General features: G+C 34.7%; 1 protein-coding gene across 1 annotated transcript; it reads right to left on the bottom strand.

The window, feature by feature from the left end:
- Window positions 1-13,988: 13,988 nt before the first annotated feature.
- On the bottom strand, window positions 13,989-16,756 carry LOC139873284 (G-type lectin S-receptor-like serine/threonine-protein kinase SD2-2). The gene has a single exon (XM_071861218.1). The coding sequence runs from the start codon at window positions 16,622-16,624 to the stop codon at window positions 14,186-14,188; it is 2,439 nt and encodes an 812-aa protein (XP_071717319.1). The 5' UTR covers window positions 16,625-16,756; the 3' UTR covers window positions 13,989-14,185.
- Window positions 16,757-17,841: the final 1,085 nt, after the last annotated feature.

Below are 17,841 nucleotides of genomic sequence, written 5' to 3'. Positions count from 1 at the left end.
TGTATCGATTATCGTGAGTTGAACAAAGTAACCATCAAAAACCGATACCCTTTACCCCGAATCGACGACCTATTTGGTCAACTCCAAGGTTCGAGCGTATACTCCAAAATCGACTTAAGATCGGGTTATCATCAACTGAGGGTTAAAGAAGCCGATATACCAAAAACAGCCTTCAGAACTCGTTATGGCCATTACGAATTCATGGTTATGCCATTCGGTCTAACCAATGCACCCGCAGTTTTCATGGATCTCATGCACCGAGTATGTAGTCCATATTTAGATAAGTTTGTTATTGTCTTTATTGATGACATTCTTATCTATTCGAAGAATAACAAAGAACACGAACAACACTTGAGACTTGTATTAGAGTTGTTAAGAAAAGAACAACTTTATGCAAAATTCTCTAAGTGCGCTTTTTGGTTAAATGAAGTACAATTTCTTGGCCACGTAGTCAGTAGTAATGGAATCAAAGTTGATCCCGCCAAGATTGAAGCCATCAAAAATTGGGAGATCCCGAAAACTCCAACGCAAATACGTTAATTTTTGGGTCTAGCCGGTTATTATAGGAGATTTATTCAAGATTTCTCCCGAGTAGCCAAACCTTTAACTGCCTTGACACATAAGGGGAAGAAGTATGAATGGACTTCCGAACAAGAGGGTGCCTTCCAATTGTTGAAAAAGAAGTTGACTACGGCACCTATTTTATCGTTACCTGATGGAATGGAAGATTTTGTTATCTACTGCGACGCATCAAGAATGGGTTTTGGGTATGTTCTTATGCAATGGAAGAAGGTGATTGCATATGCTTCTCGAAAACTCAAAATTCATTAACAAAACTACACCACACATGATCTGAAATTGGGCACCGTTGTTTTTGCATTAAAGATGTGGAGACATTATCTATATGGGGTCAAGTTTATTGTATACACCGACCACAAAAATCTCCAACATATTTAAATCAAAAGCAACTAAATATGAGGCAGCTTAGGTGGGTTGAGCTGTTAAATGATTATGATTGTGAAATCCGTTACCACCCAGGGAAAGCGAATGTGGTAGCCGATGCCTTGAGTCGAAAGGAAAGAGAACCTATTTGAGTAAAAGCTATGAACATGATTATTCATACTAATCTTACTAATCGAATAAAAGAGGCACAACAAGAGGTTTTGAAGGAAGGAATTTTTGGAAAGGAAATACCCAAAGGATTAGAAAAACATCTTAATATTCGGGTAGACGGAACCAGGTATTTGGCTAAAAGAATTTGGGTACCAAAGAATGGGGATTTGAGGAAAGTGGTACTAGATGAAGCACATAAAATCAGAAATTCAATACATCCCTGAACGGGGAAAATGTACCAAGACCTCAAGAGAAACTTTTGGTGGCCAGGAATGAAGGCCGATATAGCCACATATGTAGGAGCATGTTTAACTTGTTCTAAAGTCAAAGCTGAACATCAGAAACCATCGGGTCTACTCCAACAACCTGAAATTCCAGAATGGAAATGGGAAAACATTACCATGGATTTCATTGCTAAGTTACCGAGAACCGCAGGTGGTTATAATATGATTTGGGTAATAGTCGATCGTCTTACTAAGTCAACACACTTTTTGCCAATAAAAGAAGAGGATGGTATAGAGAAATTAGCACGATTATACCTGAAAGAAGTTGTTTCTAGACATGGTATACCAATCTCTATTATCTCTGATCGTGATAGAAGATTTACTTCCAGATTCTGGCAGGCATTACACGAAGCGTTGGGAACTCGTCTAGATTTAAGTACTGCCTATCATCCACAAACTGATGGGTAGAGTGAAAGGACGATTCAGTCACTCGAAGACATGCTACGAGCATGTGTTATTAATTTTGGAAGCATTTGGGATCGACATCTATCGTTAGCTGAGTTTTCCTACAACAACAGCTACCATTCTAGTATTGAGGCGGCACCATTCGAGGCACTTTATGGTAGGAAGTGCAGGTCTCCGATTTGTTGGAGTGATGTGGGGGATAAACAGATTACAGGTCCAAAAATTATCCAAGAAACCACCGATAAAATCATTTAGATTCAGCAACGATTGAAAATAGCCCGGAGTCGACAAAAGAGCTATGCAGATGTTAGGAGAAAACCTTTAGAGTTTGAGGAGGGTGATATGGTTATGCTTAAGGTATCACCTTGGAAAGGTGTTATTCGTTTTGGAAAGTGGGGGAAATTGATCCCAAGATACATTGGACCATTCAAGATTGAAAAACGCATTGGGCCGGTGGCCTATCTACTTGAGCTACCTCCACAATTAGAAAAGATTCACAACACCTTTCATGTTTTGAACCTGAAGAAATGCCTAGCTACCGAAGATCTCATTATCCCTTTAGACGAAATTAAAATTGACGAGAAACTAAATTTCGTCGAAGAACCCGTCGAAATTATGGATCGTGAGGTCAAACGACTCAAACAAAGTAAGATACCAATCGTTAAGGTTCGATGGAATGCTCATAGAGGACCTGAATTTACTTGGGAATGAAAAGACCAAATGAAGCTGAAGTACCCACATTTGTTTCCCGATATCGCACGTTAACTAGGTACAATTCTAAATTTCGGGACGAAATTTAATTTAACGGGTGTGTAATGTAACGACCCGAATTTTTCCGCTAATATATAGAACATTAATATTTACATAATTAATGTTTCCAACATATTAAGCAATCAAACTCATTAAGATTTGGTTATTTGAAATGAATTTTATACAAATGTTTGGCCACCCAGTTTGTCTGACGATTCACGAACGTCATAACTCGAAATAATTATATAATGATGTATATATGGATATATATATATACTTATGATTTGATAAATTGATATTTAAGTATCTCATTACATATAATAACAATTGGTTATATACATAAAATGAGATTACTAACTTAAAGACTTCAAGATTATATACATATATATATATATATATATATATATATATATATATATATATATATATATATATATATATATATATATATATATATATATATATATATAACGATTAACGTTGTAATAACTTCTAAATTAAAATGTATGTATATGTATTGTATTAATATGTATTAATACACTTTTGAAGGACTTAAACATATATACTAACATACTTATACTCAACAAAGATAGCTATACTCATAATCTCATTCAATTCCATCAAGAATTCTATTCGTATTCATTCGGTATTTACACCCGTATCATACCCAGCTTCCATATTTAAATACTATGAGTATATACCAATATGAAATACCAATTATAGCCTCCTTAGCAGCCCTATGAGTTATAAGACAAGGATAAACATGATGGAGACTTGTGGGAACCAACATTTAACTTCTAGTTTGCATTATTATGCTATATTCTAAATTTTGATAAAGTCTCTTAACCATATGCATGAACCACGACTTTTAACACTCTTTTTACTCATTCATATCAGCTATTTAACTTACCTTCACTCTCATAATACTCACACACAAGAACTCCAAGTATTCTCTCCATTTCTTACTCTTTAAACACTCTTTAAACACACATACTTCAAGTACTAGAAAATCGTCATTCACTTTGATCATAAACTAGCTTTAAGAATACTTTGTTAACTCATCTACTCCTCTTTATCAAGGTAAGAATCATATATAAGCTTTGGTTCAATTCATTTACTTATAACTATCTTAATTCAAGATAGAAATCTTATTCGAACTTTTGTTCATTCTACGATTCTACTCCAAGGATTACAAGCCATCAAGGATATCTTTGATCACAAGATTATCATCTTATTTTCTCAGCAACTTTGTTCATTTAATTTGAGGTAGTCACCTTATTCATAATTTTTTTCGATTCATATCCATATAGCTATCTTATTATGAGTTTATAACTTACAACAACAAGAACATAGTTTAGATTAATTCTAAACTTGTTCACAAACAAATTTAATCATTCTAAATTGACTTTTAAAATACTTCAACACATGTATTATGATAGTATGTCAAGCTAACATAAGGATATAAAACTTGTAAACACGAAGAACACCTTAAAACTGAACATACGCCGTCATAGATCATCGGGGGCTGTTTTGGGTTTAATTTTAAAAACCTATGTTAAACTTTAATTAAAAGATTTGCTTTGGTAAAAAATCTTATTTTATATGGATATGAAATATATCCAAAATCCATGGTTAAACTCTAAGTGGAAGTATGTTTTTCAAAAGGGTCATCAAGATGTCGTTCTTACGACGGATATGACTATATTCTCTTATTTGATACCTAAGCTGTATTTTCGACTATAAACTTATACTTTTTATGTTAAGATTAATAATGTTTAGTTCGATATGAAACCATGGCAACTTGAATCACTCAAAACGGATTTGTAACTAAGAAATTATGGGTAAAACAAAATTGGATATTTTTGCTTGTTTTTAGCTACGATTTTGATTAATAAAAATGGATGCTAACCTTATCCTAGCTAACTTACCTTGTATCCTACATGTATTTATACATGTCTTGTTCCCAAACTTATGGAAATAGAATTTATAATAGTCGTGATTAAGTTCTACGACAATATATTATAGTCTTAATAAAGATCGTAAGCCACCATATATATATATATATATATATATATATATATATATATATATATATATATATATATATATATATATATATATATATATATATATATATATATATATATATATATATGACTTGATCACCGTGGATCCGTATACAGTGTTTTGACATATCATTTTGATTTCTTCTATATATATTATTGGAACGAACTATAAGACACCATTGCCAGTAATTTCGAGTTAGCTGTGGGTCGAAGTGGATTCCAAAATATTATATACTTTGAGTTGTGATCAAGCCTGAGACATGTATACAATGGGTCGCGGATTGCTTCAGACAATATACATATTATGTGTCTTATTATATTAAGACAATATATTATAGTGTTAGTGAATTCTAACACAATATACGCATTTATATATATATATATATATATATATATATATATATATATATATATATATATATATATATATATTTATACTATTGGACTATTGGACTACGAACGTTAGACTACTAACAATGGACAATTAAAATTATCACAAGTATCATAAGTATGGAATATTAATTAATTATATATATATATATATATATATATATATATATATATATATATATATATATATATATATATATATATATATATATCTTAACACAAGAATATTATTATTAGGTTCGTGAATTTGTCAAAAGGCCAAGTCTTATCACCATCTATTCGGAAATCATCACAAGTGAGTTATAGTCCCATTTTTACTATCTAAATTATTTTGGGATGAGAATACATGCAAATTTATAAATATTTTACAAAATAAGCACAAGATCATGAAACTACATTCTACGATTGTTTTGTTATACCGGATATCTGTACTTATTATTATTATGCTTGGTAACCTAAGAATTAGTGAAAAACACTAATTGACACGAATCCTAAAGGTAGATCTACGGGCACCAACCACCCCCATTTTCGAATAGTGGAAATGCTTTAGTACTTCGAAGGGTTCTTGTCATATATTTGAATAGCGGAATGTATGATGCCAGATATCTTAAGCGCTCTATGTTAAGGTCGGTTACCAGGCGACTCATCGTATGAATGATTTTTGCAGTTGTAATGATCCTGCGCATTTAATTAAATGAAATCTTGTGGCTTATTAAATGTTATGCTTATTATATAGAAATTAAACCTATGACTCATCAACATTTTTGTTGACGTTTTAAGCATGTTTATTCTCAGGTGAATATTAAAAACGCTTTCGCTGTCGTATGCCAACCCAAGTTCAAGATTTGGAGTCGGCATAATTGTTTATATTGTTTAAACTTGCATTCGGAGTATTTGTTGTAATATATTTGATCATATTGTAATGGGTTGTGTAAAAACTTATTTATTTAAGGAGATTGTCTTTGATAGACAATCTAAATTATGTCATTAAGACCTTTATTCAATAATAAAGGTTATGGTTGTTTTTAAAAACGAATGCAAGATTTGAAAAACGTCTCATATAGAGGTCAAAACCTCGCAAAGAAACCAATTAATATGAAACATTTATAATTAATATGAACGGGGCATTTCAGTTTGCAACACCGGTGAAGGGTTATTCCGAAAAACTTATCTAGGGTAAAAACTAGATTTAATTTTCAAAAGATCAAATGTTTTCATAAAGATCCAATTTCCTTAAGGATCTAAATTTTCATAGTCATGTGGGACTGTAAACCACATCGTTACTACCATTGTTCATACCGCTGTATAGAAATCACTGATGTACAAAGAGTGAAGAATAAAGAAGTGATTCTAGTATTTTTATTTCAAGACTATATTGCTTGAGGACAAGCAACGCTCAAGTGTGGGAATATTTGATAATGCTAAAAACGAACATATATTTCATAGCATTATCCCTCAAGAAAGACAAGCTTTTAGTTGAAATTGTTCTATTTACAAGCAATATTCGTTTAAATAATAAAAGGTGAAGACAAAAGACAGATTCGACGAATTGAAGACGCCAACGACCAAAAAGCTCAAAAGTACAAAATACAATCCAAGAGGTTCAAATTATTGATGAGAAACGTCTTAAAATTACAAGAGTACAAGTCGCAAAACGCAAAATACAAGATATTAAATTGTACGCAAGGACGTTCGAAAATCCGGAACCGGGACCAAAGTCAACTCTCAACGCTCGACGCAAAGGAGCGAAAATTACAAGTCAACTATGCACATAAATATAATATAATATTTAAATAATTCTTAAAATTATTTATATATTATATATATTTATTAGAAACCGTCGGCAAGATGCAAACAACCAAATGTCGCTGGATCCAACTGGCCATGCGATCACATGGCCTGGAGGAGCAAAACTCATGCGATCGCATGAGCCCCTGTAGCAGCTGACACCCTATAAATTTCGCGTGTTTTGGTCGATTTATATATATCTTTTTCTTCTTCATTCACTCAACGATATATATATATATATATATATATATATATATATATATATATATATATATATATATATATATATATATATTATATTATAATTTTAATTTTAAATTCTAATAATAAGGGTATGTTAGCGAATGTTGTAAGGGTGTAAGTCGAAATTCTGTCCGTGTAACGCTACGCTATTTTTAATCATTGTAAGTTATGTTCAACCTTTTTAAATTAATGTCTCGTAGCTAAGTTATTATTATGCTTATTTAATGCCGAAGTAATCGTGATGTTGGGCTAAATATTAAAATTGGGTAATTGAGCTTTGTACCATAATTGGAGTTTGGACAAAAGAACGACACTTGTGGAAATTAGACTATGGGCTATTAATGGGCTTTATATTAACTAAACGATACCTCGTTAATTTAATATATAGACTTATAATTTGACGTATTTATATATAATCACATACGCTTGACTGGGTACGGTGGGCGGGATATCTATAAATACCAATAATTGTTCATTTAACCGGACACGGAACTGGATTAATAGTTAATAGACTTGTTGAAATAGGGGTGGATTACATTCAAGGGTAATTGGTGTAATTGTTAACAAAGTAGTAAAACCTTGGTTTACACGCAGTCGATAACCTGGTGTATTCATTAAACAAAGTATTAAAACCTTGTTACAATTCGAATCCCCAATTAGTTGGAATATTTGACTTCGGGTATAAGGATAATTTGACGAAGACTCTCGCACTTTATGATTATGACTGATGTTCTATTATGGACAAATCTGTATGGACATATCAAATAATCCAGGACAAAGGACAATTAACCCATGGGAATAAACTAAAAACAACACGTCGAACGTCATGATTACGGAAGTTTAAATAAGCATAATTCCTTTATTTCATATTTAATTGCACTTTTAATTATCGCACTTTTATTTACTGTCATTTTATTTAATTGCACTTTTAATTATCGTACTTTTTAATTATCGCAATTTTATTTATCGCACTTTTATTTATCACAATTTCATTATCGTTATTTACTTTACGCTTTAAATTAAGTCTTTTATATATTTAATATTTTACATTAGGTTTTAACTGCGACTAAAGTTTTAAAATCGACAAACCGGTCATTAAACGTTAAAAACCCCCTTTTATAATAATAATACTATATATATATATTTTTGTATTTTTACAAATATAGTTTTAAAAATATAGCGTTAAACTTGGCGAGTTCCCTGTGGACGAACCGGACTTACTAAAAACTACACTACTGTACGATTAGGTACACTGCCTATAAGTGTTGTAGCAAGGTTTAGGCATATCCATTCTATAAATAAATAAATATCTTGTGTAAAATTGTATCGTATTTAATAGTATTTTCTTGTAAAAATTTAACTATTTTGTATACACCTCTACGCACATCACAAACAAAACATGAATAAGCATTTCTGAAGATTCTGCCTGTTATGTTCAATCATGACTATAATGCCATCACAACATTTGCACTTATGGGTACTGTGTATCAGAAGTTGATGCTTCATTTGAGGATGCACCAGACATGCCTTTCGGATTAATCACATAATCATCCAAGTATATCGGGAGAGTAACAGTCCGAGTTGACTTACGAACACTACCAATTATAGTAGGTTCTTCTTGAATATGTACATTTGGTGGTAGATTGTGAGTATTGTCACCATCCTCAGGAGGTTATACTTCTTCTTCAGAATCAGATTTTTCAAAAGATGGATTAACCTCATAGTCACTAACTTCATTATCACTTGCTAAGGCACTTTGAAGACATTATCAGAAGAGTTTTGTATATCATACATCACTTAGGAAACAACATCTTCATCGACAGGAATGGGCGGAAGACCAAAAGAATCAAATAGAACATAGTCAAACTACCATGAGAACCCGTTTCTAGCAGGAACATTACCATGTCTCTGAACATCAACTTCAAAAAGCTCTTCAACCCACCTAGTGTCTGTATTAAACACTCTTTTATTTGGATTCCCATAACCCAGAAACATTCCAGCTACAACATTTGGATTGAACTTTCCTTTGATGTCCTGTATCATGATTGTACACGGTGCACCAAAGGGTTCCAGATGTTTAATGTTGGGATCCTCTTATGTAGCAGCTCATAACACGTCTTTCCGTGTCTTTTATTCACCATCACATGATTCATAGTATAATGAGCTGTAGCAACTGCCTCATTCCAAAAGTTAACAGGTAGACCCGAATCAACCAACATAGTTCTAGCCGTTTCAATCAATGTTTAATTTATCGTTTCTGCTACGCCAATAGATTGCGAAGTATGTCAGACTGAATTGTTAATTCCTTTCTCACCGCAGAATCTCTCCATATGTTGATTTTTGAATTCTATGCCATTATCTGCGCCAATCCTTCTGACATTCAGGTTGTATAACGTCTCCTACTTTAAAATTAATAGCCTGATTTGCTCAAACGTATCCGACTTGTTCTTTAACATCACCACCTAAGAATATCGCGAGTATTCATCAGTCACAACCAAGTAGTAAGAATCTCCAAGGATGCTTTTGCGGCTAATGGGAACAAAGAGATCCATATGCAGCAACTCTATAGGAATATTGATAGAATGATGTTTCTTGTATGCGCGTTACTTCTTCGTTTGCTTACCCTTCTTACACGGTAGACAACCCTCGAGAATTTGAAAACTCACTCCCTCAACCAGCCCATTTAGAATGAGATGGTTCATTTTTCTCAAACTCAGATGACCCATACGTTTATGCCATGAGATAGAGTCATGTTCAGTAGCTTTTGATACAAAGGCTTGATGACTTGTTGCATCTTTCACATGAGTCATTGATATATTAAGAAGATACAGGTCTTTACATCTTCGAGTAGTCACGAGGATCATGTCTTCTGGTATGGCAAACTCTTTCTTCAAAATATAACAGAATTTATCATCAAAAGCAACTTTATCCTTCTTGTCAGTCACTTGAGATACAGAAATCAGATTATTCGACATCTGCTTCACATAATTCACCATATCAAACCTCACATTTGCATTAGAAATAACACTTTGAGCAGAAACTCAAACGGTTGATTGTCCAACTGTCTTGTCGATTTTCTATTGTCAAACGATCGGCATTATGTCTTACTAAGGCAGTTGGTATTGCTGATCAATCGGACGATTTTCTCACTCCAACGGTCGATGGTCAGTCTCAAACGGTCGATGGTCAACTAAGGCTCAGTCAGTCGATTTGTGTGACAAACGGTTGGAACTTACTACTCAATCGGTCGACAGTAGAACTTAGTCGGTCGACTGTGTTCTTGACAGCAGCAGGTCACGAAAACTAGGGTTTTTCACAAAACTCGATCAAGTGACTTGTTTCTGACGAAATAACACAAACCACGACGTGTAGGATCTAAGGAAGACCACAGATAACACACCCAGTACAATAAAAACACTAACTTTAACGTGTAAAATCACCTATTTGACCAAAAAATAAATTTTTTACCAAAAAATCCACAAAACACAAAAAGTATTCAATTAAAAACAACTAATTCAGATACTCCAGCTCTGATACCATTTTGTAGGCGATGTGTTAGGATCTTAGAACTAGTCGTGACTCGATCTAAAAGCGGAAAGTAATAGACCAAGGGGTAATCGAACTACGGGTTGTTCTCGGGAACGAAATAGCCAAACCTAGACCTATATCTAGATTGGAACATCGCCTAAAAGGTCTAATTCGGTGGGTTAGAGGTAGAAGATGATTGCAGATAAGTTTGGGTCGATTAGGGTATGTGGAATGCATAACCTTATAATGAAACCCAAATCACGTATATATACTGTCTGCAGAGACAGTCGGTCGACTGTCAGGTCAGTTTAACTATCAATTAATTCATTCACGCATAATAACAAATGTTCAGAACTTGCGGCATAGCCCAACGATTCCCCCTGTCCTTTGAGTAATGAGATAGGGAGAGATCATGGGTTCGATCCTTAGGGATGACATGATTTTCTTTAAACAAATTGAACACCACTAATGGTGATATATATTGACCCTATATGGAGGTTTTACCGAATTCGTTCACGGACCTCTACCCGGAACACTGCCCGAATGGATGTGTTTTCGGGTACCGTCGATCGGGTTAGAGTTTCTGCCGAACATGTGTGTTACGTGCAAATGATGAGGGTCGTTGAAATAAATGATCTATTGATGTCAAAAAATCGTCGTTAAAAAAAACAAACGTTTAATAGTAGTTCAAAGTTACATGACAGAATTATACAATATTGTTCATAGAAATAGGAATTCAAATATGCATTAACACATTGTTCGTCGGAAGTACTATCAGTGAAAAAATATAGGGAAAATGATGTTGAGGAGTGTTTAAGGTTAAAATTATACAATATTCTTTTAGATAATAAAATAGAAAAATGTTAAAAAAAAACGTTTTCATTAAATTAAAAAGTAAACCTAAAAATTAAATAAAATAATTATAATTATTACAGATAAAATTAAACAACTAAATAAACAAACGCATGCATATTCATCATCCCCCGAAACGCTAAGTTGGTACAAATCCTTGCCTTTTACATCTCGATTACATACTTTGTCTTGTTCTCATAAATGATTTGTCATCATCGCCAAAATTTAAATTGGCACGAGATGCGCTAATTTTTTTTTTTTTTTTTTTGACAGTTGTTAGTATCATCCACGGAGACTTAACCACTCACGCGTTCATCTCCTACCCCCTTTACCCCTCAACGCGATGTGAGAAAGGTGTCATGGGTGAAATTTCATGACAGAGATGAAATTGTGGGTTAATATGTAGCCAACGTGGGTCGAACTTCTGACCTCCCTTAAAGGAGTCAGGTCACCAACCGCTAGACCACATCTGGATTGTAACACTTTGACAACCTCCTTTAGTTTTCTTTTTTTATGTTTATGTGAGATGTGAGACGAGGTTGACTTTGGTACCTCATCGAGATGATATTTCTAACACAATATTTAGGTGTTGTTTATTTTGTAAGATGTTTTTATCCGAAGATTTGCGAACCATGCCTGTAGAGAATATGTGACATAAAGGTATGTATAATGAATAATGGAGACGGTTTGTTGTTTTTTTTTTGTTTTTTTTTTTTTTTTTTTTGTCATTAACTTGTTTTTAAACTGATGTAATCTAGATCTTTTATCTTGACTATTGATCATTGAACAAATATAAATAAGAAAATTACACTATTTATGTAGTACGTTTCATCATGAACACACCATCATACCCCCACAACCACCACCACTTCCATCATACTCCCACAGCCACCACTTTTCACCAAAAAATAAATCAAACCCAAAAAAAAAGTTTAAAAATTTTCACATCACAGTTCACACAGTAATCAATAGCAAAGTCTGAATCAAACTCAAAACAAACAAAAAATTGAAGTAATCTATTACCCAAGCAAAGAATCAAACCCAAAACAAAAAATACAAAAGTTTGTGAGTTTATATTACCAAACCCAGAACAAAAAAGAATAGCTTGAGATTGTAAACATCATGAAATAGATCGGTCATCAAAGGGAATTAATCAATTTAGAAAAGCTTGAGGTGATGTTCCCGGAGATAGTGCCAACGAAGGTGATATTGCCGGAGTTAGTGTCGGAGAAGGTGATGTTGCCGGAGATAGTGTCGGCTAAGGTGGTGCCGGAGGTGGTGTGGAAGGAGGTGGATATATATGTTGGTGTAGTAGGAAGGAAAGGGAAAGGGATAAAGTTAGAAAGGAGCAGGCACAATATGTCTTCAACAATTAGAAGCTATATTCTAGAGCTTCACATTTGAAGACCTTTGAAGATCATTTTTTGTTATGTCTTCGAAAAAACAAACAATCTGCAATTAAAACATCTGCCCGCCCGCAGACATAAGATAAAATAAGGTCTGCGAAGGGAAAAACAACAACACCTTACTTGTTCCATCATATTTGTCTAAACTACTAAGGCTTCAAACAAAATTTTTAAATTTTTTTATAATAATTTATTAAAGGACATTTTGAGAAATAAACACCAAAATATGGTGGAACAAGTAAATATTGTGTTGTAAATATCATATCCCCTTGTGAACGGATGTCGTGCTGGTTTTTGGGATGAACACATTACTAAAAAAGGTCTCATAATGGTTACTCAAAATATATATATGCATCCGCCTAAATTTTATTTAATGGGTGACGGTGCAAAGCAACGTCGTCACACTCAGAACACCGTCGGAAAATGACACAATGACCATTCCATATGGTCTTATAAGTTTATCATAATTGCATCATGTTCCAACCAATCTATTCTTGTTAGTTTGATCTTGTCGCAATGTTATACCAATTTTCAACAGAAAAACAATGGATAACGTGACTCATAAACGACTTCATTACTACAGTACTATTCGATGTAAAAGAATTGAACTCATATTTAATTTGAAAGGCTGCAACCAATTGTGTTAACACTAGCAGATGCAACGACGAGAGACCACGTACAATAAATTTAACCCAGACAACGAAACTAAAAACCTTACATCATGAATATATGTATATGTATACCGCAAAATTACAAACTCAAAAATACAACTTTAATACTCAACTATGATAGCACGAATATGTACCCCGCAAAATTACAAACTCAAAAATACAACTTTAATACTCAACTATGATAGCACGAAAACGAGACGAGAAACACAAATGAATATAAGGCTTGAATCAAGAAACGAATCAATCTTTTTAGAATTCTGAATCGGAGGATGAAGTTCGTTACATCTTTTTTTATCCAGCTTTAATCAGATAACCACTACAATGCTCAATAATAATGTTCTTTTTGACATTTTTTAAAGAAAGCTAATTGGGTTACTACATTACAAATAAGATACTCCCTACATTGATCGATCATTATTAGCTGTTCCATATTGACTTCCAGTGTCACATAATATAATTTCAAAAAACAGAAGACAACATCTAAAGATCCAATAATTCTTTTGACATCTGAAAGTCAAAATCGAACGGGTAATAGACTAGCGAGCAAGCATCGTTTACGGCTCTACAAGTATCGTTTCAAAGTTTACATTTGCATATAACGATACCAAAAACGATACAAAAAGAAAATGGTATTAACAAAGCATTGGCTAAATGTATAACATATAACCTTACAGAAGAAACTGAGACTCCTAATCTTTTGAATCAACAGAGACTCTTGACAATGTATCATTTTGACTATTCCCACCGACACCATGAAAAGACTCACCAGAAACCAACGCTTGAAGCAGCTTTGGTGGCGGTGGGACCTCCACCGCCACCACCCCTTCCAACATCTTCACCACCATCCCCATCGTCGGTCTTGATCCTTCTTCATCTTGTATACACCACACCGCCACTAACCCTACCCGCACCACCTCCTCCATGTTATACTCACCGTTTAACCTCTCGTCGACAACTGCCGCCAAATCCCCTTCCGTTATCCTCCTTGCCGCCCAGGGCGGAAAAAACCACTTTTCATTACTCTCACCGCCATTACCATCCGGCGGCCCTTCAACGTTCCGACGACCACCCAATATTTCCAATAACGTCATACCGTAACTATAAACGTCTGCTTTCGTGGTTATAGCCACCCCGGATATCCACTCTGGAGCAACGTACCCCCACGTTCCTCTCATCGTAGCCAAAACCCGACTAAAATCTCGACCAATCAACTTAGCCAAACCAAAATCCGACACCTTAGCTGAAAATTCTTGATCAAGTAAAATATTTTCGGGCTTAATATCACAATGTATGATACAATTCCTACACTCTTCATGTAAATAAGCAATCCCTCTTGCAGTTCCGATCGCAATTCTAAATCTTGCATCCCAATCAAGACTCCGCCCACCCGTTTTCAGGTAAGAACTCAACGGCCCGTTTGGCATATAATCATAAACAAGAAGTCTTTCCGATTCTTCTGAACAAAAACCTCTTAATCTAACAAGATTAACATGTTGAATATTACCAATCGTACATACCTCCGCACGAAACTCCTTTTCACCACCACCCGGTCTATCCAACCGCTTAACCGCCACCAACGTCGAATCCACTTCCCCACTAAACACCGCCCCGAAACCACCATGCCCTAACTGATCCGAGAAGCCATTAGTAGCAGCATGAAGCTCTTTATACGCAAAAACCCTCAAATTCGTTACAGGAAAAACAGACTCTTCCTCTAGTTTCTTCCTTTTAATCATCCTCTTCCTCAACACCAAAAACCCTAAAACCATAATCATCAAAATCGCAAGAAAACAACTAATCGCACTTACAATAATAACCGTCTTCCCTACAACCTTCTTTCCATTCACCCCTCTCGAAACCCTAACACTCAACGAATCTTGAACAATCCCCAACCCTGAACTCGAATTCCCCAAATTCAATATCCTCCCGAAATAATTCTTACACGAATTCGTCTTCAAATTATACGACAACCCAATACATTCACAATCACTCAAACACTTCTTTTCACAATCACTTTTACCACCCGAAACCATTTGCATTCTCTCTTGATCAAACACCACATCCCCAATCTCCATAAACTCATCGTGTTCGTCACATTTCGCATCCCCGTCCCTCTGACACCCGCCGGAATAATCCCCACCGTCCCACCCCACCTCATCCACCGGTCGAAATCCATCCAAACATCTACAAGGTTTAACCATCGATTTCGCATTACAAAACCCTAAATTACCACATAATCCATACACTCTACAAACATTCTCTGGTTCAGACCAAAACATGTTCCAAAATTCCGTTTGTGGTGACCACGTGTACTGTTTAACTTGACCAGTGTAATCAACATTAAACCGGGTTAACGGTTTTTGTTGCATCATTATTTCCGTATAACCAAACGTTGCCGTTTCAGTAAACGGATTATTAAAATAAAATTTATATATATACGGAAGTGTCATTTCCGGTATACCTGAAAATATATTCCCCGTCCAATTTCCACTACTCCAATACGTTTTATTTGTAATATTATTATTATTATATAATAACTCGACCTCACCGTAATCTGGTGGACGCACCCGCAGTAGATACCTTCCCAATCCCGGATCGTTACTGCTTTTCCAACAAGTCAACGTTTGACCAACCGTTAAATTCATCCCCGGTAAAAACGTATCCGCCGGAAAATCAAAGCTCCGCCATATCACCGCCCCGCCAGAATCCGTAACCACCAAATTGCCGTCTTCCAGAAGCTTCAAATCAGTTGCACCTTCAGTCTTTAAATCGTCGGTCTGCCAAACGACGTCGCATCGCGAGTTTTGATACTCCGTTAACTTTAACTTTCCGTCACTGATAACAAGTGATGACGATTCACGGCTAGTTAACGGCGTTTCTCTGTTAGCGACCCAAACGTAAGTCGGTGTAGGGATTGAAGCGTACCAAATACCTAAATACCATTTCGATTCGTCGTTTGTGTTGAAAAACCCTAACACGAATGTGTTGTTTTCGCTGGAGATAGTGGAGTTACCGGAGATTATGAGTTTTGATGAGCTAGGGTTTAAGCAGGAGGTTGAATGAACTGAGGGTGGAAAGTGTAATAATGTTGAAATTAGAAGGAGTGTAATGAAATTAAGAGAAACCATAGTTGAAATGAAAGCATAATTTAAAATGATAGCAGATGCATTAATGGAATCTGCGATTCAATTTGAGTTGTAAAAATGGTGGAATAGAGATAGCGGTGTTAGATAGTCAGATAGAGGGGGAGGTGAGGGTTATTTTGGGGAATGGAATTATGAACGGGTACTTTTGTAAATTAGTTATATAAATAAATCTTTGTAATTTTGGGTGTGTTTGGATGAAATTAGCTGGAGCTGGAGCTTGTAGCTTGAGCTGGAGCTTATGAGATAGAGCTGGAGCTGTAGCTTATTTTTTAAATTGGTAGCTGGAGCTTATTATTTTTTATAAGTGTTTGGTAAACTAGCTGGAGCTTATTTTCCAGTTCATAAGCTCTACTTTTTTTCATAAGCTACTAAAAGTAGCTTATTTTTTCAGAGCTTATGATTTTCATAAGCTCTATTTTTTTTCTCTACCAAACGAAGCTTATGACTTGAAGCTTATTAAAATCATAAGCTCAAGCTCCTATAAGCTTCCATAAGCTCCAACAAGCTCGTCACCCAAACATATTTATCACATTGGCCACTAAAATTTGTGTTCTTTTACATATTTACAAATTTATATGAAGTTCAAACTCTTTTATGGGGTATTTAACGAAACTACTACTAAATCTGAAAACTTATACATGCAGCTTGAAATATGTTGTTATTGTTAATTTGTTATATAGATAATAATAACTAGTGTTCGAGCCCTCTCTTCGCGGCGGGAGTTCGGTTTTCAATGTATTTTATTGCGTTTAGTTTGTAAAATCATTTTGTGGTTAACGATGATGTCGTTGAAGCGCAACTCGAGTCGAACTAAAAGGTATAACCCGTGAAAGATTTAAATGTTATTTTAAATTAACAATATATGTGCATCTCCGCGTTTCGCTATGGAATTGTCGACTTTTAAAAATTTAACGGAGAATTAACGTGTATGAAAAGTACCCCAAATATTTAGCGTTTTTTAAAAAGCGTCCGTTTTGCGTATAGCTAGTGACATTGTGTTCCTAAATTATTTCGAGTTTAACGATGGTGGCGGAAAAATTTAACTCGTTGCGAATGCGAAGATATGGCCCGTTGAATATTTGGGTGGAGTTTGTTTAAGATTTTTTATGAGAATGGGTATTTAACACTTTATCCCTTTTTTGGGGGGGTGAGTTTGATTTTTTGGATAAAGTGTGGGGGTTTTGTTGTTCAATTTGAAA

Source organism: Rutidosis leptorrhynchoides, chromosome 1, assembly GCF_046630445.1.
Source record: "Rutidosis leptorrhynchoides isolate AG116_Rl617_1_P2 chromosome 1, CSIRO_AGI_Rlap_v1, whole genome shotgun sequence".
NCBI lineage: Eukaryota > Viridiplantae > Streptophyta > Magnoliopsida > Asterales > Asteraceae > Rutidosis > Rutidosis leptorrhynchoides.
Note: the sequence above shows the minus strand (reverse complement) of the source record. Positions and strands in the feature narration are given on the sequence as shown.

Bases quoted from the DNA above. Each gene is read 5' to 3' on its own strand.
- LOC139873284 (XM_071861218.1), bottom strand. From the start codon at position 16,624: ATGGTTTCTCTTAATTTCATTACACTCCTTCTAATTTCAACATTATTA.